The 27264-nt window shown below is 45.6% G+C and overlaps 1 protein-coding gene across 8 annotated transcripts in view; it reads right to left on the bottom strand.

Annotated features, from left to right (window-relative positions):
* The window catches only part of ANKRD29 (ankyrin repeat domain 29), a 53687-nt gene that overhangs the window by 16746 nt on the left and 9677 nt on the right, over positions 1-27264 (bottom strand). For 2 of the 8 annotated variants that reach the window (XM_069569312.1, XM_069569310.1), the window contains exons 2-5: positions 19679-19777; positions 17167-17265; positions 12454-12552; positions 8462-8560 (exon numbers count right to left, since the gene is read on the bottom strand). In XM_069569312.1, the coding sequence (XP_069425413.1) occupies positions 8462-8560; positions 12454-12552; positions 17167-17265; positions 19679-19777 (396 nt within the window). Of the gene's footprint in view, positions 1-8461; positions 8561-12453; positions 12553-17166; positions 17284-19678; positions 19778-22674; positions 22786-23451; positions 23641-27264 lie in introns of those variants that run through there. The other 6 variants (XM_069569309.1, XM_069569311.1, XM_069569307.1 and 3 more) reach the window with 5 other exon arrangements.

The raw sequence follows: 27264 nt of genomic DNA, 5'->3' as shown, positions 1-27264 counted from the left end.
GGAAGAGGTGCTAGAACAAAGGATGGAAGAAGGCTGGAGACACCCTGACCTACTTTATGCTCTACAAGGGCCTCTTAGACATATCCCTGAATCTGAATATTCTTTTTTCTTAAGATTTTTTTTTAAAATATGGACCACGGGCTTTCCCTAGTGGCTCAGTGGGTAAAGAATCTGCCTGCAATGTGAGACTTGGGTTCGATCCCTCGGTTGGGAAGATCCCCTGGAGAAGGAAATGGCAATGCACTCCAGGAAAATCCCATGGTGGGCTGTAGTCCATGGGGTTGTAAGAGTAGGACATGACTTAGCGACTAAAGTGACTAAACCACCACCACTTTTAAAGTCTTTATTGAATTTGTTACAATATTGTTTCTGCTTTATGTTTTGGTTTTTTGACCATGAGGCTACGGAATCTTAGCTTCCCAACCAGGGATTGAACCCACACCCCCTGTATTGGAAGGCAAAGTTCTAACCATTGGACCATCAGAGACATCACTGTATATTCTTTATCATTAGCAATATAAATAATACCTTCATCTGTACTTTGAGTTTACAAAGCACTTCTGCACTCATTTTTAATTTGATTCTCCCAATTCAGGATTCAACCAATCTTTTGTTCGCTCATTCAAACACCCAACAATTATCAAGCATCTTCTAAGTCTTGGGAGGAGTACTAAAAATAAGATCTGGTCTCAGTTCTCAAAGGAATGCAGCCTAGTGGAGAAGAGACCTGGAAATATCAGTATGATTGCAGGGCCACAATAAAGTACAGACAAAATGCCCAGGATGAACCTGGAGAGGGACCCTCTTACTGTATGGGGGAGACAGGGTCAGCTTCTCAGATGGGGTGGTATGAGCTGGGTCTCCAGAGAGGACTAGAATTTTGCCTGGGGGGAAAGAGGGAAAATGGTCTTCTACGTAGAAGGAAGAACATTTACAGTCACAGTGGCGTGGATAGGCGTGGCTGGCTCAGGCTGGGTGGGAAAGTCAGTTGGCTACAGCTCAGGGGATATGGGTGGGGCCCCAGGAGACAGGACAGTCTGGGCTCCACCAAAGATTTCCCCAGGGGCTAAGGCAGCCAGCTCTGGGTTCATCTGCTCTTTGCCGTTATGGCCACCAGAGGGCAGGCTAGGAAAGAAAGCCAGCGCGCTGTTCCGTTAGTTCCCAACTAAGCTTTTCAAGGGCTTAGTTGTTTTTAGTTAAACTCTGTTAATAACATGGGGCTTCCCTCGTGGCTCAGAAAGTAAAGAATCAGCCTGCAATGCAGGAGACCCAAGTTCATTCCCTGGGTCTGGAAGATCCCCTCCTGGAGGAGGGCATGGCAACCTACTCCGGTATTCTTGCCTGGAGAATCCCATGGACAGAGAGGAGCACAGTGGACTATAGTTCATAGGGTCACAAAGAGTCGGATTCAACTGAAGCAACTTAGCATACACACATTAATTGATACTAATATGTGGAAAAGTGCTGAGAGGTGCTTTATTAGCAACAACTATTAACATCGTAACAGTGATGCTAACACTCAAATGTTGTCACCTTAATTGCAGTAGTCATGGTAGGTGGAAAAAGAAGTCACCACTTGCTGGTTGAGAGAACTTGGACAAACTCCTCTGAGCCTCCTCAGCCTTCTGCAAAAGCATTAGCTTCAGAGATATTTGGGAAGGAGAAAGCATACAGAAATGTGCTCAGCACAAGGAGTGGCCAACAGATGCTTAGAAAATGGTAACCAGACCTGAATATTATTTATCATGAAAAACACTAAGTTAATTTGAACTTTTGTTTACATAGCATCCCATGTACTTTAAGTTGATTCTCCTAGTTACCCTAAGTGAAAACTGACTGAGCAGGTAGGACTGATTGAGAAAATGAGATTTGGGAGAAAGCTATGTATTTCCTTACTGGTGCTCACCTCTCCAGAGCTGATTTTTATTTTTGGCTTTTTTTAAAAATTAATTTTCATTGAAGTATAGTTGCTTTAGAATGTTGTATTAGTTTCTACTCTACAGCAAAGTGAATCAGCTATATCATACATATATGCCCTTTTTTGGATTTCCTTCCCACTTATGTTACCACCAAAGCTGATTTTTGAACCCAGGAAGCTGAATGTGATTCAATTATTTATCAGCTGATTATCTAGTCTGTGAAGAGGACAGGTTTTCCTCTTCTCTACACCACAATCTTTGCTTTTTCATATATTTTCCTTCCATTAGAATCTTCATTGTGACAATGAATGTAATAAAACTGATGGCAATCAGGTCAGTTTAGTGCTTTTTTATAGAGTTTTCAGGAGAAAAGGAGTAGGAAAAACATCTGAAAATATTTATATAAGTTTTAACTTACTTCTTGACAAAAACATACAGTCAAAGTATATTAAATCAAAGAAACCTTCATGAAGTAGAAGTTACAACTTCACCAGCAGGTAGAAAAAGAAAAAGAACATTTAGCTTGAAGATGGGATTCATGGGGATCATGACAGCTGTCATTTACTATTTGTGCATGTCAAGTAGAAAACAGTTTAGACTTATTTTGCATACCAAGTGATACCACTGGCTCAGTGAAAAAAAGGAATGATAAGGTGGGCTGGTTAAAGATTAAATAAGCTGATGAAGTAGTAATGAGATCCCCATGCCTGGAGGGGTTTGACAGTGGCTGATCACCAAACAGCTTCTATACCCGATGTATGGTTAACTAGGGGACTTTTGCAGTTCCTTCCAGCTCTGCCATTCCCTCACTCCAGTTCAGATAATATTTTCAAGTATCCTCTATTTTTATACAGAGGTCTCAGCATGAGATGGGGGTAGATGACATGACTTGTATTAGAGACGCAATTTTATTCGGTCTGTTTAGGCTCCTAAAGATGATTTAGAAAAAAGAATGAAAGCCACTCTCTCCCATGTGCATTCACGTGTGCTCAGCTGTGCCCAGTTATTTGTGACCCCATGGACTGTAGCCTGCCAGACTCCTCTGTCCATGGGATTTTCCCGGCAAGAATACCGGAGTGGGTTGCCATGCCCTCCTCCAGGGGATCTTCCCAACTCAGGAATCAAACCTGCACTTCTTGCACTGCCAGGTGGATCCTTTACCAGTGAGCCACCTAGGAAGACATGGCAATAAGTATATGAAGCAGCACTAGCTCTTTGCTTTGGAGAAGGCAATGGCAACCCACTCCAGTACTCTTGCCTGGAGAATCCCATGGACGGAGGAGCCTGGTGGGCTGCAGTCCATGGGGTCGCTAAGAGTCGGACATGACTGAGCAACTTCACTTTCACTTTTCACTTTCATGCATTGGAGAAGGAAATGGCAACCCACTCCAGTGTTCTTGCCTGGAGAATCCCAGGGACAGAGGAGTCTGTTGGGCTGCCATCTATGGGGTTGTACAGAGTCGGACACGACTGAAGCGACTTCGCGGCAGCAGCAGCAGCTCTTTTGCTTCTATTGCTTTCTAGCACCTACACTTAGGCTACTTTACGCGCAGGCTCCAGACAGACAAAGTGCTAAAGACCAATTCTGATCTAAATTGGGGGAGATTAGGGCTTCCCACGGGGAAGGCAATGGCACCCCACCCCAGTGCTCTTGCCTGGAAAATCCAATGGATGGAGGAGCCTGGTGGGCTGCAGTCCATGGGGTCGCTGGGAGTCGGACTCGACTGAGTGACTTCACTTTCACTTTTCACTTTCATGCATTGGAGAAGGAAATGGCAACCCACTCCAGTGTTCTTGCCTGGAGAATCCCAGGGATGGGGGAGCCCAGTGGGCTGCTGTCTATGGGGTCGCACAGAGCCGGACACGACTGAAGCAACTTAGCAGCAGCAGCAGCAGGGGTTCCCAGGTGGCGCTAGTGGTAAAGTACCCGCCTGCCAATGCAGGAGATGTAAGAGACGCTAGTTCGATCCCTGGGTCCCAAAGATCCCCTGGAGGAGGGCAGGGCAACCCAATCCAGTATTCTTGCCTGGAGAATCCCATGGACAGAAGAGCCTGGCGGGCTCTAGTCCATAGGAGAGCAAAGAGTCGGACACGACTAAGCGACTTAGCATGCACACATGCAAGAGATTACCTTATCAGTAACACAGGGAGGTTCAATATGGAGACAACTTTGCTACCAGCCCTGGAGAGCTGACCTGGAGCCATTTCTCAGTACTGTGTCCTTCTATCCTGTGTCCCTGGTCCAGCAAGCGAGTCTAGAGACCGTGTTACCTGATACTTGCACTGTCCACACTGTGACCTATTCTCCCAGCCACAGGTGATCAGACCAAGGATGGGCAGGCCAGCCACGGCCTAGGGAGCAGGGATGAGCTTCAATGACATGGCTACCCCAAGAGTTTGGGAATCTGACCTGGAAACTTGGGGACCACATACAAAATAAGTGGACAGAGGAAGCCGATCAAAATAAAAAGGAGTGGGGAGCGAGAGAGAGAGGCAAGAAAGGACTTTGAGACGACAGACACTGCTTGGCTTACGAGAGAAAAAGAACAGCCTTGATTTCTGATGGGTTTTCTGTTCCAGGGAGGCAGGAAGGCCTGGATGGACTAGGAATGAAAACAGCAACACCTAACATTCACTAAGCCCTTGGTATATACTGGCCACTGCAGGAAGTTTTGCAGGGATTATTTTTTTTAATGCTCACAGTACTTCCAAAGGGAAGATACCATTATGATCATGATTTTCCAGTTTTAAAAAATCAGATTCAGGGAGAGTAAGCAAATTTGCTGGAGGTCACACAGTTACTAAGCAAAACTGAAACTATGTTTCATTTTCTTGTCCAGATTCCCAGAACCACCAAGCTGCTCATTTTCCCCACCCTGGTCCCAGCCCTGGGGTCTGGGTCTGGCTCCTAGAATGCTCCTGGGACTGGTGTCCTGCCCAGGAGCCTGGGCCCTACATCAGAGCCTGGTTCCAGTTCCCAGTCACTGATCACCATGCACTGCCTTCCAGGCCTCGTGGGAACTCTGTCCACGCCATAGGCTGTCCTCTGGTGGTCAACACAGCTTTTCTGAGAACAGAGGACATGCAAGCAGGTGGGTCTCCCTATTGCTGTCGGCTCCCACCTCAGAGCCCTCAGGACACCATACCCATCTGATGACTCCACGTTGCCCAGTGCCCACCTCGGGGTCACCCTCCAAGCTTACAACCCAGGAGAAAGGATCTGGGTCCAATCCAATCTGGGTCCCAGCATCTCTCTTGGATTGGATGGATACAAGTCCAAACCAAGGCTTCTATTAGAAAAGGCACTTTATGAGATGATCTTTTGGTCAGGCTTCAAAGAAATGCTGATTAGCACATTAAGAGAACTAGATAGAGATGAGCTGATGACAGGCCAACCTCATCTCCATGTATAGAGCCCGACCTTCGCCACTCCATAAAAGCATCATTTTAATAGGCTGTGTGAATTGAGATGGGAAAAGTATATTGGTAGGCGTGCTAAATCATTTCAGTCGTGTCTGACTCTTTGAAACCCCATGTTGTGCAGCCTGCCAGGCTCCTCTGTCCATGGAATTTTCCAGGCAAGAATACTGGAGTGGGTAGCTATTCTCTTCTCCAGGGGATCGTCCAGACCCAGGGATGGAACTCATGTTTCTTGCATTGGCAGGCGAGTTCTTTACTGCTGGCACCACCTGAGAAACTCTTTGTTGGTGGAAAAACACACTAATTAGCCATCTCAGCTACTGATTAAAAATGTCTGCGTCAAATCAACTCTGCTTGGTGAGGACGCATAGACAGAACTGAAAATGAGGTTTTAAATGACAGTGGAGTTCACATATGTCGGTGACTCTTGACCTCTTTATTTAGGACAACTTAAAAGGGGAGTTTTTCAAGCTCTTTCTAGGGATAAAAAAAATTAAAAAAAAAAAGACAGAAGAAAAGAATTTAGTCTTTCCCGAACCTGCCTATGACTTGCTTTATGATTAATGACTCCTTGCCTCGAGAATCCCAGGGACAGGGGAGCCTGGTGGGCTGCTATCTCTGGGGTCACACAGAGTTGGACACGACTGAAGCGACTTAGCAGCAGCAGCAGCAGCAGCTCTCACAAGAGTTCTAAGAGTACTAAAAGGATTTTCAGTGAGTTCTTCAGTGATAGAATTACAAGGAAAAGTCTTGCCTACTACCATTTGGATTCCCTGCAGCTCAGATCAAATATTAGCTGAATAATTTCAGTGCAGCTCTGTTCACATCCTGGCAGAGTTTATCATACAATGTCAGGACTCCATGGGATGGTGAAACAAAAATTAGAAATCAGATTTACCTAAAAATTTTAAGAAATTAAACTAGGCAAATATCCTTGCCCTTATTTTGTAAACTCAAGAATATTCAGACAATGATTCAATGTGTCAGTTGAGATTTCAGAATAAAATATTGGCTTCCAAATGTCCTACCTGTGTAAATGTCTACCATGTGCAGGCCATTTTAATGGAAACTTTCAATCAGATATTTTTAAACTTCTTCATGAAAGTGAAGTGAAAGCGTTAGTCCGACTCTTAGCAGCCCCATGGACTGTAGCCTGCCGGGCTCCTCTGTCCATGGTATTTCCCAGGCAGGAATCCTGGGAATGGCAATTCCCTTTTCCCAGGGATCTTCCCAACCCAGGGACTGAACCTGCATTTCCTGCACTGCAGGTGGATTCTTTACCATCTGAGCCCCCTGGGAAGCCCTAACCTCTTTATAACTTTCATCAAAGTCAGCTGAGGTTGACAGTACTTTTTCTGTATTTCTGACACTTCTTGTTTCTTGAAATGGAATTAAATATGCAGAGTTTACTCTTTCAGAGAAGACAGAATTTGGACTAGTCTGACCTGGGTAGATAACCTTTAACTATAAGCTTGTGGGAAGGCAATAAAAAGATTTCGGTTTGAGGGTACAAGGGGGTTACCGCACTCTATAGAAAGGAAAAAAATTTCATCGCTTCCCACAGGCCCCCCACCGCCATGGTGATTCTTATTTTATAAAACACCTCTCCCTAAATAACAATCTTTTCAGAGCCGGATGCTCACAATTCCAAACAGATGCATTAGATGTAGTCGTTGGGAAGGCATGTCACTTGACCCTTGACCCAAGGGTGGGGTCCTCCCATTCCCAGGCTGGGTCACGCACTTCGCCCAGGTTCTCCTCATTCCTGAGGAATGAAAAACAGCAGCGGTGTGTTGTGGTTACCATGGCACTGCTGGGTTACTCTGTAACTTCCTGGTTTTCATATCATCACGCAACTCATTTTACATTTGTTGTTGGTGGTGTTTAGTCACTAAGTTGTGTCCGACTCTTTGTGACCCCATGGACTGTAACTTACCAGGCTCCTCTGTCCGTGGGATTCTCCGGGCAAGAACACTGGAGTGGGTTGCCATTTCCTTCTCCAGGGAATCTTCCCTATCTAGGGATCGAACCCATGTCTCCTGCATTGGCAGGCAGTTTCTTTACCATTGAACCACCAGGGAAGCCCCAAGGTTCCCACGGCTACTCACTGATGAGCAAACAGGCCTTCCCATATTAGGGCCACATCACAGTGGAAATCTGCCTATGTGTAATATTCTGGCAAGTTAGCAGCTTGCCCTTTTCCCTGGAAAACTACCTTTAAAAGTAAGGTTACCTTAATCTGAAATGTTTCATTAAAAACAAATGAATTAGTGAAGAAATAGTTCTGATAGAAGAGAGGCTAGTCATAAAGCCTTCCATTTGGATGGTTCTTAACCATTTATAAACGTGACCTCATGCATGCATGCGTGCTAAGTCACTTCAGCCATGTCCGACCCTGTGACCCTATGGACTGTAGCCCACCAGGCTCCTGTCTGTGGGGATTCTCCAAGTGAGAGTACTGGAGTGGATTACCATGCCCTCCTCCAGGGAATCTTCCCCACCTAGGGATCGAACCTGTGTCTCCTGTGGCTCCTGCACTATAGGCAGATTCTTTACCGCTGAGCTGCCAGGGAAGCCCTGGGTTAGTTACCTTGTGGTCCTTTCTTTAAGTATCAGTTAATTGATTCTCCAGATGACATCTTGGCTTTTGGTAAATGAAGTGTCAACAGTGCTGTAATCTGAGAGACAAAACTACAGAACCCACTAAGAACACCTTTGGCTCAGCACAAGAAGTGGTGGGGAAGAGAGAAGTCAGCATATCAGCAGAGGGGCTGAGCAAGGGCAAGTCTACCTGACCCGCCTCAATTTACCTATGTCCCAGTCTAGCCTACTCTCCTGACCTCAGTGCACTGACATCATTTACTTGATCAGGAGGTGGCAGAGTATGTACTTGACCTCAGACACCAAACATACTGAATGGTGATGTCAGTCTGATTTCACAGGCTTTCAGGTGAGCCCAAAGCAAAGAACAGGAGAAAGCTTGATCAAGGATGAACTTTCATCCAGAGGCAAAAAGGCTTCAGAGACCCAGATCTGACTGGCTATCTTAGGCAGGTGCTACTGCAGGACTGCAAGCCCACCCTGCCCACTGCCTCACACGCATGCGCACGCGCAAACATTACCTGCCTCGGCTGGTTGACCTTTGCGCCTGAAGACAACAATAATCGAATCACATCCAAGTAACCCCCTTGGGCTGCTAGGAAGAGTGCAGTGGCTCCATCCTGAAAGTTAGCAAATGTAAAGTGTTAAGAAATTATTTATTTTAAAAGAAATTCAGTCTTATAATACTGATACCTCTGTTTAATACAAGTTTCCACTTCCACCGCTCCCTTCCCCCTTTTTAATATGCATGGTATTTTATTCTTTGAAGACTAGTTCTAAAACATCACACTAAGTCAGGTGGAAAGGTAAAGTTTAAAACAGACAGCTGTATAAGGATGAGTTACAACATATGCAATGACTGTTCACGCTATAAAATCTTGGTCATAGAGCTTATGATATATCTAGTTGCACAACTCTGGTTTTCCAAAGAGTCATCATTTTTCTCTGTCCACACAACTTTCTCATTAGCTGTCTTCTGCTTTTGTTGCGTGATCTCAGAGTCCACTCTATTTTATTTAGGATAAAAAAAAATACACACTTAATAGAATTTTCCATTGCAATCCTTCTGTCACTAAGAGCTAAGTTGTTCATTTACAAAACAAAAACAAAGGGTTTCCCTGGTGGCTCAGTGGTAAAGAATTCGCCTGCCAACCCAGGAGACACAGGTTTGATTCCTGATTTGGGAAGATCCCACATACCCTGGGGCAGCTAAGCCCGTGCACCCCAACTATTGAGCCTGTGCTCTAGAAAGCACATCAGAACATTAAAAACACTTTTAAGAACATTAAAACTCTAAAAACACCACACACACACACAAACGCATGTTAACTAAAAAACAAAAACAACAACCAAATCCCCTAAATCTATTTTGCATGCTTTTACAAATTGGGTATGAACAGTATCCTTTTAATTTTTGTTTGTTGCTGTTCAGTCACTCAGGTGTGTCCGATTCTTTGGGACACCATGGACTGTACTCGACCAGGCTCCTCTCTCCATGGGATTATCATGGCAAGAACACTGAAGTGGGTTGCCATTTCCTTCTCCGGGGGATTTTCCCGAGCCAGGGATCAAACCCTCGTCTTCTGCATTGGCAAGCTGATTCTTTACCACTGCGCCACCAGGGAAGCCCCATCCTTTTAATTAGATATTCCCTACTGCTTTCTCTTTTGTATTGCCTTATCTGTTCTCCAGACTTTCAGTTTCTCTATGCTTTAAAACACAAGATGCTTTCAGAACACCCACCCTCGTAAGAATGTCCATGAACTTTCTCCCTGCCAGGCTGGCAGACTCCAACAATACCTATACACACAACTAAGCAGTCCTGCACGAAAACCCAAAGTAACTGCTTGTTACCAACTTCTTCAGTTCTCTTTTTAACTGGGTGTCTACATCTCCTGGGTGTTTTTTTCTTGAAGATGCACCATTGGTTAATTTCAGCAAGTACATTGGTCCATCCAGAGTATGCCTCCTGCCAGGTGCCCTCTCCACACAGACAGCGCCCACAGGACAGGGCGAGCCTCGTTACTTTCAGATGCACAGTGGAAAACTAGTTCTCCCAGCTAATCACCACCCCTCCCGTCGGAACACTAACCACACGCTCAAAGCAGCTTCCTTGCAAGTCCAACCAGGTAGAGGGTGCTGGCTTTCCACTGGCTGTCAGCAGTCAGACCACCCACCCCCCGCCCCCCAATCATTAGGAAATTAATCAGCCTGGACAGATTTTAAAGCAGACGTTTGATACGGGGATACAATTTTCAGCTGTTCCCCACTGTGTTGCCACAGAAAGGCTTCCGTGACATAGAAGTGCTAACTCTTACAAATTTTCCAAAATGGATCTTCCCTGCATTCATTGGATTTTTTTTTTTTATCGTGCATTACACAGTTCTGTTCCTAGAAGCTTTCAGGAATCATTGATGCCACCTCCCTGGCCCCATATTTCAAATGTTGTTAATGGAAACATTTATTTTGGACAGTTCAGGTAAGGGTAAAAGTCTAAACATAAAATGGATGTTCTGGAGCATGGAATTTTTAGGTTACCCTATCACAGAAGAGTTTAAAAACTCTACATTTCTAAAATTAAGTGCCGCCTCAATGAGCCTTATGGAAGAATGTTATCCAATAGTTCAAATTCTATGCTGTGCTATGTACTAGGTCGCTTCAGTCATGTCCGACTCTTTGCGACCCTATGAACTGTAGTCTGCCAAGCTCCTCTGTCTGTGGGATTCTCCAGGCAAGAATACTGGAGTGGGCTGCCATGCTTTCCTCCAGAGAATCTTCTCAGCCCAGGAATCAAACCCGCATCTACTTCATCTCCTGCACTGCAGGTGAATTCTTTATCAGCGAGCCACTGGGAAAGCCTGGGTAGACCCAGAAAGTGAAATTTTTCAATGCTTCCTGGGTGGTTCTCCTGTACAGCCAGAGTTGAGAATCACTCTTTCAGACCACGGTCAAGTAGCTCAGTCATGGTACCAGGAATGCTATCGGCTCCAAGAGTGGGAGCAGGTTTTGAAGTGCCAAGGCTAAGGCTAGTTCCACTACACTTCAAAGAGGCCTGTGATCTGTCAGAGGTTCCGTATAGACTCTGGAAAGGGTGTTCAAATGGAAAAGTTCACACCCACACATCTCATTACAGGTCTATGAAAGTCTAGTGCTCCTAGGCACAGGGTTCATGTCTGGTGGTATAATAGCCTCAAAAACAGCTCCTAGATAAATGGAAGCAGGGATTCTTGCAGTCCTCACCATGAGACTGCCCAGTCACTTCATCTCCCCATATTTTACTTCTTACTCCAAAACCAGAATAACATTTGCCATAAATTCTACAGAATTACAGTGACCATTAAGAGTACTTGGGTAATGCGCTAATTGCCAGTTAGCTGCAAACAGACCCACATGGCAGTGGATACAAACAGACCCACACTGGCAATAAATGCAAACAGACCCACGCTGGCAGTGGATGCCTTTCAAGGTCAATGGCATGCACGTATTTCAGAGATCTTCCTCCATCCAGCCTCACTTCTCTTCCAAACAACTTGATTTTTCCTTTTTTTGTGTGTTCTTCCTCCCAAATAACTCTACAATAGGAGAGTTTCTTTTGGTTTTCAGCAAGTCCATATGCTGGGCTTGTTATAAATAAAATATGTATCTCATGATTTTTTTTTTTTCCATCCAACATTTATTGGGCATCGCTTCCTGCTAGTACAGTTCTAGGGGCTGCAGATACTAAATGAACAAAATCAAAGCCCTGACCTCCTGAAGCTCACTGGGGTGGGGGGGGGACACTCCACCTTCCAGGTTCCTCCTTCAGTACCCTAGAGGTGGATGGGGGAGGCCCGTCTGCCCTTTTAAGTTACGTACTCTACACACACACACACACACACACACACACACAGTGTGCATGCTCAATCGTGTCCTACTCTTTGCGACCCCATTGCACTGTAGCCCGCCAAGCTCCTTCCTCTCCATGGAATCTTCCTGGCAAGAATACTGGAGTGGGTGGCCATTTCCTAATCTAGGGGATTTTTCCCCACTCAGGGATTGAACTCGTATCTCCTGCATTGGCAGGCGGATTCTTTACCACTGCACCAAACCCCAAGTCAACTGTAAGCTCCTTGAGGACACGTTCAATCTTCAGCTAGTGTTTTTGCTGCTAAGTCACTTCAGTTGTGTCCGACTCTGTGTGACCCCATAGACAGCAGCACACCAGGCTCCGCCGTCCCTGGGATTCTCCAGGCAAGAACACTGGAGTGGGTTGCCATTTCCTTCTCCTATCTCATGATTTTTGAAGATCTTAATTGTGTAGGTATGTGAAATACTTCATATGTACGAGAGACTTAAAAGAGCAAAGATAAATAAAGATGATGTGATTTCTACACAGAAAAGGCTCACCCAGTTAACTCTCTTATTTCCTTGACAGCTCAGATGCCACCTCCAGCATCAGAATTTAGACTGTAATGCTATATGTGCTGAGGCAATGAGCAAGTGTCCCCCGGAAGCCCCCTTGAGACACACTCACATAGAGCTGGTCGTGGATGTTGGCTCCGTGCTTCAGCAAGGTCTCCACCACCTGCATGTGCCCATACTGACTGGCAGCCAGGAGGGCAGTGCCTCCATCCTGTGGTCACGCAAAGAATGAATGCATTAGAAACAGGGCAGGCACAAACCTTACCAGGCATATGCTCTTCACGTGGTGAGAATTTTGGAAAAGCATTTCCCATATATAATAACAAACTGACTTTTCCTCTTCGATCTCTTTTACTTTTTTCTTTATAATCGTGACAGAGTTTATCTTTTGTTTTGTTTTGACTGCTCTGGGTCTTAGTTATGGCATGCAGTATCTTTTCAGTGTGGCACTAGAACTCTTCGGAGAAGGCAATGGCACCCCACTCCAGTACTCTTGCCTGGAAACGCCCATGGATGGAGGAGCCTGGTGGGCTACAGTCCATGGGGTCTCGAAGAGTCGGACACGACTGAGCGACTTCACTTTTATTTTTCACTTTCGTGCATTGGAGAAGGAAATGGCAACCCACTCCAGAGTTCTTGCCTGGAGAATCCCAGGGACAGGGAAGCCTGGCGGGCTGCCATCTATGGGGTCGCACAGAGTCAGACATGACTGAAGCCACTTAGCAGCAGCAGCAGCAGAACTCTTTTAGTTCCAGCATGTGGGATCTAGTTCCCTGACCAGAAATTGAACCTGGATTCCCTGCATTGGGAGTGTGGAGTCTTAGCCACTAGTCCACCAGGGAAATCCCTAGAGTTTGTCTTAAGGCCATCACTATGTTGTATACTTGGGTGACTTGCTCGAGATACATTAAAGATATTTGACTAAGTTATTATAATTAATTTAGAAATTTCTCAGGTCAAATGCAGAATCATCTCTTTGTCTCTCAGTGAAGGAAAAAAACAAAACAAAACAGAAAGACTGTACCAACCAGTTGTGTCTTGGAAGTACCAGAATGGTAACTAGCTTCCTCCTGTGGGTCTGCCCAGTTATAGGCCTCTGAGAATAAGGTGTATTTAGGGAGTCGCTCTCTGGGCCCCTGCCTTCTTGGACGAGATATACATGCACTTAGAGCAGGGATAACTACAGCATATTCCATATGCTTTGCACGCTCCTACTTTGCATTTTCCTTTGAACATGTGCCAATCTGCCCAAACCTCTTAAAACGCAGATGCTAGGACTCAACAGAGCACTGCAAAGTAGACGTGGTCTGACGGGACATTCCTTGGTTCCATCAACTCTTGCTTTTATCTCTGCATCTAAATTAGAATTTGCTTTGACGCCAACCACACCACACTACTGACTCAGAGTCTGTGGTCAGCTGAAGCCCTTAATGGTTTTTCGCAGGTGCTGGGCTGAGGTTTTTTCTTTCTCCATCTAGGATTGCTGTGTTGTTTGTTTGGCCCTATGAATGGGTATTTGGACATTTGAGCTAATTATAAATAATGCAAGAATGTGGAATCTGGTTTTGAAATACAAATCATAAGTGTAAGACAGTGTGGGTCCTAAATCTGGGCATAGAGTGTCTGTTCAAAACGCCTACCCTTGGAGCCACACCCTCAGATTCAGTAGATCTGGAGTGAGGCCCAGATATAGGCTTTTAACCAGTTATGAGAGGTGACTGTGAGGTGCAGGTGCCAGGGGGCAGGGCTCCCTTGGAGAAACACTGCTATAGCTGCAAGATGCTGGAAGATGCACACGGCTGAGTAAGGCTTCAGTGAGTGGTGGGAAAGAGGGGCATTTTGAAGGGTAGGGAATGAAGGAGAGAGATTAGAAGGCTGAGGTCAGTGGAGGTGGTCGGGGCGTGGGGTGGCTGGGCATCAAGAAATTGGTTAATTTTGACCCATGGGGTTCCAAAGAGTCAGACTCAACTGAAATGACTTAGCACGCGCGCAAGTTTAATTATAATGAGAACAGTTGTTGACACAAAGTCAATTTTGGATGACAGGACTGTATTAACACCCAAAGCTTCCCAACACTGTCTTCTTCCCAGAGAAAGCTCTTGGCCACCTGCAGCTGTCCTAATGGAAATAACGTGGAGTTGCTCGTGCTGGGCCTGTGTTCCATGGGTTTCCAAGGTAGCACAGTCTGGCTCATGTACAAAGGCCAGCCCTAACTTGTTACCCAGGAAGAATGAAGCATCTGGTCACACACAATCATTACAAAGGCCAGCCCTAACTTGTTACCCAGGAAGAATGAAGCATCTGGTCACACACAATCATTTGACTTAGTTCAGAGTTGAGCCTGAGATTTGTAGAACTTCCATATTTTATTTTTAGTTGTGTCACTTTTATAATTAAAAATTAAATGATAATTAACATAAAAAGTATGAACACATGTGTTTTGGATTCAGTTCAGTCACTCAGTCGTGTCCGACTCTTTGCGACCCCATGAGTTGCAGCACACCAGGCCTCCCTGTTGATCACCATCTCCCGGAGTTCACTCAGACTCAGGTCCATCGAGTCTGTGATGCCATCCAGCCATCTTATCCTCGGTCGCCCCCTTCTCCTCCTACCCCCAATCCCTCCCAGCATCAGAGTTTTTTACAATGAGTCAACTCTTCTCATGAGGTGGCCAAAGTACTGGAGTTTCAGCTTTAGCATCATTCCTTCCAAAGAAATCCCAGGGTTGATCTCCTTCAGAATGGACTGGTTGGATTTCCTTGCAGTCCAAGGGACTCTCAAGAGTCTTCTCCAACACCACAGTTCAAAAGCATCAATTCTTCGGCACTCAGCCTCCTTCACAGTCCAACTCTCACATCCATACATGACCACAGCAAATACCATAGCCTTGACTAGACGGACCTTAGTCGGCAAAGTAATGTCTCTGCTTTTGAATATGCTATCTAGGTTGGTCATAACTTTTCTTCCAAGGAGTAAGCGTCTTTTAATTTCATGGCTGTAGTCACCATCTGCAGTGATTCTGGAGCCCAAAAAAAATAAAGTGTGACACTGTTTCCACTGTTTCCCCATCTATTTCCCATGAAGTGATGGGACCAGATGCCATGATCTTCGTTTTCTGAATGTCGAGCTTTAGGCCAACTTTTTCACTCTCCTCTTTCACTTTCATCAAGAGGCTTTTTAGCTCCTCTTCACTTTCTGCCATAAGGGTGGTGTCATCTGCATATCTGAGGTTATTGATATTTTTCCTGGCAATCTTGATTCCAGCTTGTGTTTCTTCCAGTCCAGCGTTTCTCATGATGTACTCTGCATTGAAGTTAAATAAGCAGGGTGACAATATACAACCTTGACGTACTCCTTCTCCTATTTGGAACCAGTCTGTTGTTCCATGTCCAGTTCTAACTGTTGCTTCCTGACCTGCATACAGATTTCTCAACAGGCAGGTCAGGTGGTCTGGTATTCCCATCTCTTTCAGAATTTTCCACAGTTTATTGTGATCCACACAGTCAAAGGCCTTGGCATAGTCAATGAAGCAGAAATAGATGTTTTTCTGGAACTCTCTTGCTTTTTCCATGATCCAGCGCATGTTGGCAATTTGATCTCTGGTTCCTCTGCCTTTTCTAAAACCAGCTTGAACGTCAGGGAGTTCACAGTTCACGTATTGCTGAAGCCTGGCTTGGAGAATTTTGAGCATTACTTTACTAGCATGTGAGATGAATGCAATTGTGCGGTAGTTTGAGCATTCTTTGGCATTGCCTTTCTTTGGAATTGGAATGAAAACGGACCTTTTCCAGTCCTGTGGGCACTGCTGAGTTTTCCAAACTTGCTGGCATATTGAGTGCAGCACTTTCACAGCATCATCTTTCAGGATTTGAAACAGCTCAATCGGAATTCCATCTCCTCCACTCGATTACTGTGCATTATACTCAGCATGTCTAGGGGCATGTACACAATCTGACTGCAAGTTTTAGAAAAGACAGAAACCCCTTCTGAAATTCAGATCTACTTCATAGTGTTTTAACAGGAAAAAAAACCCCATTGGAAACTCCCTTGATATCAACATATCACATACAATGAATTAAGAAAACCTAAAAGTTTCCAACTAGGGCAAATTTTCAAGAATGTTTTATGACTGGGCTAGACAGAAGTTTTCAGTTATGAAAGTGTGACAGTTCAAATTCTTCTGCTACAAAATATTATCATGAAAAATCATATTGTGAAGACAAACTGATCCTTCTGCAGCCTCAGTTTTCTTATTCACATGTCAAATGTGAAGAATTAATGACTTCTTTGAGGAAGAACCATAATTCCTTGCCCAACTATATGAATTGGAATCATATGTTATATATCTCAGTGGCGACATCTCAGAAAGTAAACTGCCTGTCAAAGCCTCCTTAGAAATCTCTCAAGATTCACTAGGATTGGCTTAATATTTCCAATAACTCCTATCACAGCACTGGGATTAACCCTGGAGCAGAAAAAAGCAAAAGAGAACAGGAAAAGTCATAAAGCACCCACTACTGTATCCACTGTGATAACAAAATTTAGTGTCCCAGAGTAGAAAGTTACCAACACAAGAAAGAATGTAAGCTGCCCCCCTGCTGCCAAATTCTTTAATTGTTAGCCTAGGGTAAAAGTGTCATGTTTGGAATTGAATTCCTAAGACTACCCCTGAATCATTACAACTTAACCCTGTGAAACCCAACTTCTTAGGCTTGTGAATATTGTAAATAGCATAGCAAACATTCATACTATAAACGAAGAGAAATGAATACTTGTAACTGCTGAAATTCTTCAATAGGGTATAAAATCAAGAAAATTCTCTTACTTTGGTCCTAAATTCAGTGGATGCTCCAAATTCAAAGAGAAATCTCACGACGTCATTATGTCCTTGTTGGGCAGCAAAGAAAAGGGCGGTTGTACCTGACTGAGAGAGAGAGAGGGGCTGGTTTTAAAAGATATTTGGTTACATTTCATTTGATTGACATGATTGCAACAAAACAAAACAAAACCTTACATATAAAACTCTAGCCTGAAGGGACTACCTTTGAACAGACTATTCCTTGCTCAGGTTAAGTGACCAGTGTGGAGAATGCTGGGTTCCGAAACCTTAAGATGTAACAAGGTCTGGATGAGACTACTGGGCTAGAATGCGAAAACTCTTTTCTTTTTTTTTCGCCTGTACTGCATAGCATGCAGGATCTTAGTTCCCTGACCAGGGATTGAACTCATGCCCCTTGCAGTAGAAGCGTGGAGTCCTAACCACTGGATCACCAGAGAATTTCCTCCTCCTTTTTTATTTAAATAATTTTATTTATTTTTGGCTGTGCTGGGGTTTCCTTGCTGTGCAGGCTTTTCTCTATTTTCAGCGACCAGGGGTCACTCACTAGTCGCAATGCAAGGGCTTCTCATTGCAGTGGCCTCTCTAGTACAGCATGGGCTCTAGGCATGTGGGATTCAGTAGCTGCAGCTCCTGGGCTCTAAAGCACAGTCTCAATAGTTATGGGGCACAGGCTTAGCTGCTCCTAGGTATGTGAGATCTTCCCGGATCAGGGATTAAACCTGTATCTCCTGCATCAGCAAGCGGATTTTTTACCACTGAGCCACCAGGGAAGCCCCCTCATCCTATTAATAAACATGAATCTTAGAGACTGCCAAAGTGTGCAAACTGTACGTGTCTAGATAGACAAATAAAAAAAAACAATGGCAGTACTTCTTTAGGAGACAAATATTCTGATACTGCAGAATGGATTACAAATGAACCAAAGAAGTCTGCTCTAAGTGTCAGTTTCACAGCACTGCCAGACACGCTCTCTTCCAGGTTTCAAAACCTGCAGGGTAAGGTCAGGGCCTCTCTTTGGCTATGTTTCCAGACTGGCCTGGCTCAGGGAATTCCGGGGACTATTCTCTTTGAAAGAACTACAAGGCAGGACCTCCAATAAGAGTGCCTCAAGGAGAACCAAGCACTCTGTCTGATTCGGAGCTTGCCCATGGATGCCCACCTGAGGTCTGAGTCACTGTGGACTGAGGTCACGTTCACGCTAGGTGTGACCCTGGATGTGACTCCACAAAGGTGAACTCATCAGGCCCTGAACTGGTCTGGAAATACATGCAGTCTCCCCGGGCCTGAATGCCTAGCCTTCCACTGCTTCTCTGCATCGGACCAAGACTGGATCCTCTGGCTGGTTGGGACTCCCTTGAATAAGTGTGCAAACAGGCTCCCATTTCAGTCTGATAGTCACCATGTGGTATTTTGGAGGGAAAACCTATTTAATACATGGCTGATCAGAGAAGCCCTCTGCAGACACGGTTTGGTGAGGATGGCTGAGGTAGGTTAGCCAGTAAGCCTCCCTAACAACAGGTGGGTGACCTGATCCTTCTAAAAATATAAAGATCTCTATGAAAATCCTATACATTCTATAACATCTCATCCCAAGGAAAGAAAGAACTGACTTAGGCTCCAGGTGAACCATATGAATTGTTTAAGGAGGTTTGGTCACGTCAGATGCAACAAGGGCCTGAGAAGTTTTGTTCAGTTAAAGTACAACCAACGGTCCCTTCCTGGGCCTTCTTTAGACACAACACAGTCTGCAACCTGGGCTTGATGTCACACAGGATAAAAGCAACGATTAGAACCATCCTTCAGTATCAGTAAGTTCTGCATTCGTGGATTCAATGAACCACAGAAAAAAAAATTGAAAAAGTTCTAACTTTTTTTCCCATGCACCAGCAACTGTTTACATAAGTGGGCTTCCCAGGTAGCTCAGTGGGTAATGAATCCATCCGCAATGCAGGAGAACAGAAGATGTGGGTTCAATCTCTGGGTCGGGAAGATCCCTTGGAGGAGGGCATGGCAACCCACTCCAGTATTCTTGCTTGGAGAATCCCAGGGACAGAGGAGCCTCATGGGCTACAGTCCATAGGGTTGCAAGGAGTTGGACATGATTGAAGCAACTGAGCATAGGTATTATAAGTAATCTAGAGATGTTAGAAGTATATGGGAAGATGTGTGTAGTTATATGCAAATATTATGCTATTTTATATAAAGGACTTGAGCATCAGTGGCTTCTGGTATCCACAGGATGGCGGGGTGTCATGGAACCAATCCCCCCAGATTTGTTGGGATGGCTGTACTCTAGTCCTTGTTGTTCAATAACTAAGTCATGTCCAACCCTTTTCAACCCCATGGACTGCAGCACACCAGGCTCCTCTGTCCTCCACTATGTCCCAGAGTTTGTTTGAATTCATGTCCATTGAGTCCTTCTTAGCAATTCACTACTGTGTAAACTTCACAGCTGTGTCACCAGCATTACTATTATTCACATGCCAACCTGACCTACCTCTCTCTGGAGATTGATGTCCGCTCCCTGCAGGACAAGCTCCTTCACACAGTCTATGTGGCCAGCGTAGGAGGCGACCATGAGGAGCGTGGTGCCGTGCTGGGGGGAGGAGACACACATGAGCAGTTAGGCCACCATGACGTCAGAGAGGCACCCGGAGAAGAGGCTGCCAAGGTCAGCTCCTCCCAGGACACGGCTGAGCTGAGCGCAACAGCTTCCACAGTAAAGAAAACTGCCTCATGAGTAATCTTATAATGCAGACGATGCAGGAGAAAGCAAAAGGACAAACTGCTGAGGCTGGAGTTTTCAATTTAAACATTCACTTACTTCCATTACCGTCAGAAACACAGTCCAAGTGAGCCATGGCTACTGTATTTTGAGGAATCAGCAATGGAATGGCCTTATTTTATGACTCCTATGAAATGATTCCTGAGCCAAAACACCATTACTAATGCAAAAAGGTGGGTTGAGTGACACTAGTCGGTTTTCTGAGTTTAGAATTCTTTGTCTTCAAACTGATTCAGGTAAAGATGCAATGAGAGACTACAGAAGTGAGAGTCAGGAGCCCCGGGGGCCACTAGCACACCGAGGGGCACACTACTCACAATTTTCAGGGCTCATTTGCTTCATCTTTAAAATGAGGGATTGGATGAGATGATTGCCAAGGTCTTTGCTACCTTTAGGTTCAAGGACCTGGGCTTCCCTGGTGGTCCAGTGGTAAAGAATCTGCCTGCCAAAGCAGGAGACACAGATTGGATTCCTGATCTTGGAGGATCCCACATGCTGCAGAGCAACTAAGCCCGTTTGCCGCAGCTACTGAGACTGTGCTCTACAGCCCCAGGGCTGCAAAACTGGGCCCACGTGCTACAGATACTGAAGCCCTCATGTCCCAGAGCCTGTGGTCCGACAAGAGAAGCCACTACAATGAGAAGCCTGCACACAGTATCTAGAGAGTGACCCCTGCTCTCCGCAACTAGACAAAAGCCCGCACAGCAATGAAGACCTAGCACAGCCAAAATGAATATATAAAATAAATAAATAATTTAAAAAATGACTCAAGGACTTGAATAATGAGAACCCACTGTATAGCACAAGGAACTCTACTCAATGCTCTGCGGTGACCTAAAAGGGAAGGAAATCCAAAAAGAGAGGGGATACATGTATACGTATAGCTAATTCATTGTGCTGTAGGGCAGAAAAACAACATTGTAAACCAACTATATTCCAATTACAATTAATTAAAAAAAAGAAAAATTTTCTATCATGGGCACATTGTTCTCAAAATACAAATCAATCAAGAGCTAGAGGAAGTACAGAGCACTTAACTTGGACATTTCACAAAGAAAATCTTAAATGTCAGGCTTCATCTATGTTAAAGTACGGGAAGATGAATAAAACAAATTACCCCCAGATGCTTCCTTATGGATTGCATTTCACTTCTATAACATGGTCAACTGAGAAAAAGTCAGAGGTTGGGACAGAGGAGAAAGAGAATGAAGAAGTGGGATCTGTGGATGTAGGAAGGGACACAAAGCTGGAAGTCAGGGGTGTCTGGAAAGGGGTGACTTTAAGAAAAAGGAGTAACTGGTCATCAACATGGTCAGTGGGTAAGACCACAATGAACTCGGGTGTTCCCACTCCAGATCTATCCAGTATGGCACTGCTGCCCAGCAAGCCCCCAGTAAGACCAGACAACCAGTTCACAGAGGCCCAAGACCCCGTATCAGTCTGGGTCCTGGCAAAGAACAGATGGTACATTCAAACTGGGATAACTGGAAGAAAGCATAATAAAGAGACTATTTATAAAGCTATGCTCTGGATGTAAGGAAACCACAAAGAACAGGACTGGGAGGGAAGGACAGTGGGGCTTTGATACCAGCCCAGGCCCCAAAGCACGAGAGGCAGGTGGTGGCTCCCTGGACAGACAGGGTGAGGGTGTTGCTGCCAGACACGACACGGGGGCTGGACTCCCCAACATCCTTGTGCTCCCAGCCTCTGATTCCCACCAACGCTCCCATTGGCCAAACCCTACTGGCGGTCGGAGGAAAGTAAGTGCCTGAGGGCAAGCCAGAGAGCTTGACTCTGGGACACAGAGCAAGCGGGGAGGAAATTACACGTGGGTCCGGAGGTGCACCCTGAGCTGTCCTGTGCCAATGCTCCAGGGGGCACAGGGGAGCAAACTTTGATACCTCACTTGGGCTGGTGGCTGATATCACCTACCAAATTTGTGTAATAAAAGCTGGAAATGGCGCACCCTGTTTTCAGGAAAACAAGAAGCCTCCTGTGAAAACATTTCTATTTAATCCCTAAAATCAAAACCTCTCCTCTCTCTCCTTCTCTTAGGCCCCAGAGACGTGACGTCCTGCTGAGAACAGAGATCACTGCCTCTGGCTGGGAAGGGAAGGATTCCGCAAGTGATGTTGCCAGCGGGGGGGAGGACCTGTTTTAGCTCCCCGCCATCGCTGATGAGTGAATTCATGTTTGCAAAGGTAGGGGGAAATGAGGTTGGGTGGGGGGCTTTTATCTCTCAGTAGAAAAACTCCAACTCCTCCATCCATGGCAGCCTCCTTCTACTCTGAATCACCCCCTACCTCTTTTCTTCTTGGACTGGGCCAATTCTGATTTGCCAGGGACCTATCTCTTCCCCTACTGTGACCCCTCCTGTCTGATGCAGATAACGGTTTCCTAGATATGTTTCCCCAAGGTACTATGCATAAGTCTGAGCACACTCCAGGAGAGATAGCGAAGGACAGGGAAGCCTGGCAGGCTGCAGTCCATGGGGTCGCAAAGAGGTGGACATGACTGAGCGACTGAACAATAACAGTGATGCTTTGGACTTGTTGAAAAGGATGAGGCAAGCAAACACATGGTAAAGGGGACAAGCACATGAAAAAGGGGACCAGCGCTGTGAAGGGCAGGGTATTCAGCAGGCGCTCTCATGCCAGCGGGGGACAGCCAGCTCCTAGCATGCGGGTACCAAATGGACCGGTCCATACACTGTCCCTACAGTCCACGTCCACACGGCCGCTGTTCAGTAGCAGACGGAGCAGAGTCAGGTTGCCCCTCCTCGCTGCCCAGAATGCCGCATTGGCAAGGGGGGTTTCCTTCTGCAGAAGCAAAATGAAACAGAATCTTTAAAATTGACCTTTATTAATGTGACCACTGCTATGTAAACATGTGCTGCCATTCAAAATGGAGAGTTTCCAGATGTGTCTGCTCATTGGAAAGAGTGCTCCTCCCGCAGCGGGTCATCATTGTGTACTTGGCTGTGGGATGCGGGTAACCCGAGCCCTGGGGCTGTGGCAGAGAGCAGGGTTGTTGATTACGCAGCACTATTAATATACTCCATTTCCCACCAATGTCTCACTTTCCTGCCTCTGTGTCTTTGTTCACAGTTTCCTTTTTGCTTGAAAGAATTTTCCCCCATCCTTCAAGGCCAAGGTTCTGCTTAACTGCTATTTCTTCCCTGCCACGTTCCCAAATGTCTCTTATCTCTAAGCGGAGGGAAATCTCTCCCAATTCTGAGTTTACCAGCATCTTTTCTGTGGCTCAGATGGTAAATAATCCTCCTGCAATGGGGGAGACCTGGGTTCAATCCCTGGGTTAGGAAGATCCTCTGGAGAAGGGAATGGCTATCCACTCCAGTATTCTTGCCTGGAGAATCCCAAGGACAGAGGAGCCTGGCGGGCTACAGTCCATGGGGTTGCAAAGAGATGGATATGACTGAGTGAGAGACAAACTAACTTTCTGTGTAGTCAATGCTTTCTACTCACTTCCAGCCGCCTGGGTAAACGCCTCATTCTCCCTCTATCAAAAGTTCTTTGATTCAGCTGGAACTTGCCAGGGGTTTCTGTTGAGAACAAAGAACTCTGGGCAGGAAATGTTGTTATGTGACCTCAGGTGGGTCTTTCACTCCAGTGTGAGGTCGTTTTAAAGTTGCTAAGTTAACCCTGAAACCATGACTATGGAAGGAACAGAGGTGGAAAACAGTTATCCAGAATCAGAGTGGCAGAGCTGACTGAAGCACCTCCTCCTTCTCTAAAATGCATTGATTTGGATTTGCAGAGAAAAGTCCCTGGTGGGGGCGGAAGGACAGGCAGAACCAGACAGCTGTGGGTTTCAGGTCTGGCTTTAGGCAATGGACTGGCCCCATAAGTCCTGGTTTCCTCTTGCTTAGATGGAGATCACATGACATGCCCTGAAGTTTATGGTAAAAATTAAATGATGTAGGTTAAGGGAGGCTCAAGATGGAGGGGATATATTAATATGTATACTTATAGCTGATTCATGCTGTTGTACAGCAGAAACTAACATATAACTGTAAAGCAATTATACTGCAACTAAAAAAGAGAAGTAAATTTAAAAAATGATGTAGGTTAATTGGCTAATACTGTATCTGGCATGTTTTATAAACGCTAGTTTCCCTCCTTCTATCGACTTTCTTTACAAAGTTAGAACCAACAGGCAAAATTAAAATCAGAGTATTGCTACTAATGACGAATTCACAGGAAACTTTTTAGTATTCAAATTAACAAAAATACTTTTTTTCGATGGGCTTAAAGCACTCATTTCAGGGCTTCCCTGGTGGCTCAGATGGTAAAGAATCTTCCTGCAACGCAGGTAGACCTGGGTTTGACCCCTGGGTCAGGAAGATTCCCTGGAGAAGGGAAAGGCTACCCACTCCAGCATTCTTGCCTGGAGTATTCCATGGACAGAGGAGCCTCCTGGGCTACAGCCCATGGGGTCGCAAAGAGTTGGACATGACTGAGCGACTAACACCTTCTTTCTTCAAAGCACTCCTCTGACCCAGAGAGTCTTATATGCAATACGTCTTCTAAGAATATTGATACGTTTTTACATACAGACCCAGTGAAAAGTGAAAGTTGCTCAGTCGTGTCTGACTCTTTGCGACCTCATGAACTATACAGTCCATGGAATCCTCCAGGCTAGAATACTGCAAATGGGTAGCCTTTCTCTTCTCCAGAGGATCTTCCCAACCCAGGGATTGAACCCAGGTCTCCCACATTGTGGGCGGATTCTTTACCAGGTGAGCCACAAGGGAAGCCCAGGAATACTAGATTCCCTTCTCCAGTTGATCTTCCTGACCCAGGAATTGAACCGGGGTGTCCTGCGTTGCTGGCGGATTCTTTAGCAACTGAACTACGAGGGAAACCCTAACAGTGCCTAACTCACCATCAATAAGTTAAAAGCAGACACCAACAGTTTTGGCTGCTCCAAGGAGCCAACACAGTGAAAGTCAAGGGTGGCAGAGGGGTGGCAGCATCTGGGGTGGGAGGATTTCACTTGAGAAGCCCTTCAGCACGTACCCAACTTAGTGTTCTTGTGCATTCTTGGATGAGAGTGTGGCGAAGCAGGGAGTGATATGCAGATTACAAACATACTTGCAATGCTTTCCTGGCTCTGTTAGGAGGGGAAAAAATTCACCTTAAATTGCAGGTGAACCATTTGCTTCCCCTGAAGGTGTAAACTGTACTGTCTCAGTTTTCACACCCAGTGTCTGTGGCTTTTACCCCAGGCTGGGCCTGATGTTACAGTTGTGACTGCGAGAAGCCATAGCAGGCTGGTTTGACTTGTATATAAATCATGAAACAATGCCCCTTTAATAAGAAACACTGCACGAGGCCAGGATGAAGTATGGGAGGGTGAATCAGGAAGAGAATTTAATATGTACCATGGAAACAGCTCTGCTGGCTTTTCCGGAAACATGAGAACTTGAGAGGGTAAACTGTAAATCATTTTCGGTGATTCTGTTTCAGTTTAACCCCAAATGCCTTTCAAAAACCATCTATAAACCACAAGCTTCTATTGTCATAACAAGCTCTCCAGCCAGGAGCCTCTCCTGCCTTTAGAATAGCCTTGGGGATTCCTCTCCTGCACAGGCTAGACATCCCCGTTTTGTAGAAGGTTCCAGAAATGGAGTTTTGGGAAAAAGTGTAAATCTTTCATTTCCCCCCCAGGGTTTGATGTACTGGCAGGTGGAGGCATGAGAAAGTTGTTGATTTGGGGTAAGAGAGAGCCGAGTTCAAGTCCTGACCCCGCTGCATCCCTGTTCTGTGACTGGGGAGGTTATTTAAGTCCTCTGTGTCCCAGGAAAGTATCTGCTAGTATAGGCAATATCCTTGGGGGATTGGTTCCAGGACTGCCTGCAGATACCAAAATCTGTGGATGTTCAAGTCTCTTATGTAAGTTGGCACAGTATTTGCATATAACCTACACATATCTTCTCATATACTTTAAATCATCTGTGGGTCACTTACGATACCCTACACGATGTAAGTGCTATGTAAATAGCTGCCAGTGCAGGGCAAATTCAAGCTCTCTTGCTTGGAACTTTCTGAAATTTTCTGAATATTTTTGGTCTGTGGTTGAATCCACAGATGCAGAATCTGCAGACACAGGGTCAACTGTGCCTCTGTCATGGGTTGTTAGAGGATAAATGAGGTAATATGTGCAAATGGACTTCAATAGTAAACACTCAAGAAATGTAAGCTCTAAAAGCAGAGTCCTCCTGTGCTTAGTTGTTCAGTCGTGTCCGACTCTTTGTGACCTTATGGACTGTAGCCCACCAGGCTTCTCTGTCCATGGGAGTCTCCAGGCAAGACTGGAGTGGGTTGCCATGCTCTCCTCCAGGGGATCTTTCACACCCAGGGATTGAACCTGTGTCTCATGTTTCCTGCACTGGCAGGTGAGTTCTTTACCACTAGTGTCACCTGGGAAGCCCAAGCTATTTCTTACCAAGTGCTTATTCCATACCACTGGCACACCCTCTGCAACACAGCTCAGTGAACTGGGAACATTACTACCCCACTGCTCAGATGACATAACTGAGAACAACAAGGCAGGCTGCAGCCCCAGGCAGTCTGGAGCTTGAGGCTAGGCTTTCAGCCATCCCACTGCCTGCCTCCTGCAGAAGTCTCCTCTTGAGACAGCAAGAAACAGGCAGTGGCCTCCCCAGTGACCCCCTTCCTAACCTCATGCCAAGCTCCTCTTATGCCAACAGAGAAAGTCCCCTGGCCTTCTTTCTCTTTACAGACCACATTGCTTGGTAAACTTCCAAACTTCCTCTGGGCACAATATGCACATCATCCTAACATGCGGTTTATAAGGGGCAGCCCTTAAGCCTTGAAAGGAGCCGATGCATGTGAAAATGCCTCACACAAATCCTAAGGCACTTCACCAACCCTGTGATGATTATTTAACCTCTTTCTTGGTTTCCCGCGTCTCTGGCGTCAGGTTATCGGCGTGATATGACGAGTTACAGCAGCGACAAGCTATGTTGGGTAGTGCTCTATGTCAGGCAGCGTGCTGAGCACTCTCATTGCTCTCAACACTTTTAATTCCCAGAACAATCTCACAACGTAGATGCTACTGTTCCCAATTTTAGGATGAGGAAACTGAGGCACAGAAATGACTTACCCAAGGTCATCCAGCTAGAAAGTAACAGAGCTAGGATTCAAAGCTAAGTTTGTTTGGGTCCAGAGTCTGAGATCCTATACCTTATACCTTGTGAGAAAACCAGGGCACAACCTTCCACATATGCCATCTTCTCTTCTCTTCCCCCAGCC

This window comes from Ovis canadensis, chromosome 23, assembly GCF_042477335.2.
Source record: "Ovis canadensis isolate MfBH-ARS-UI-01 breed Bighorn chromosome 23, ARS-UI_OviCan_v2, whole genome shotgun sequence".
NCBI lineage: Eukaryota > Metazoa > Chordata > Mammalia > Artiodactyla > Bovidae > Ovis > Ovis canadensis.
Note: the sequence above shows the minus strand (reverse complement) of the source record. Positions and strands in the feature narration are given on the sequence as shown.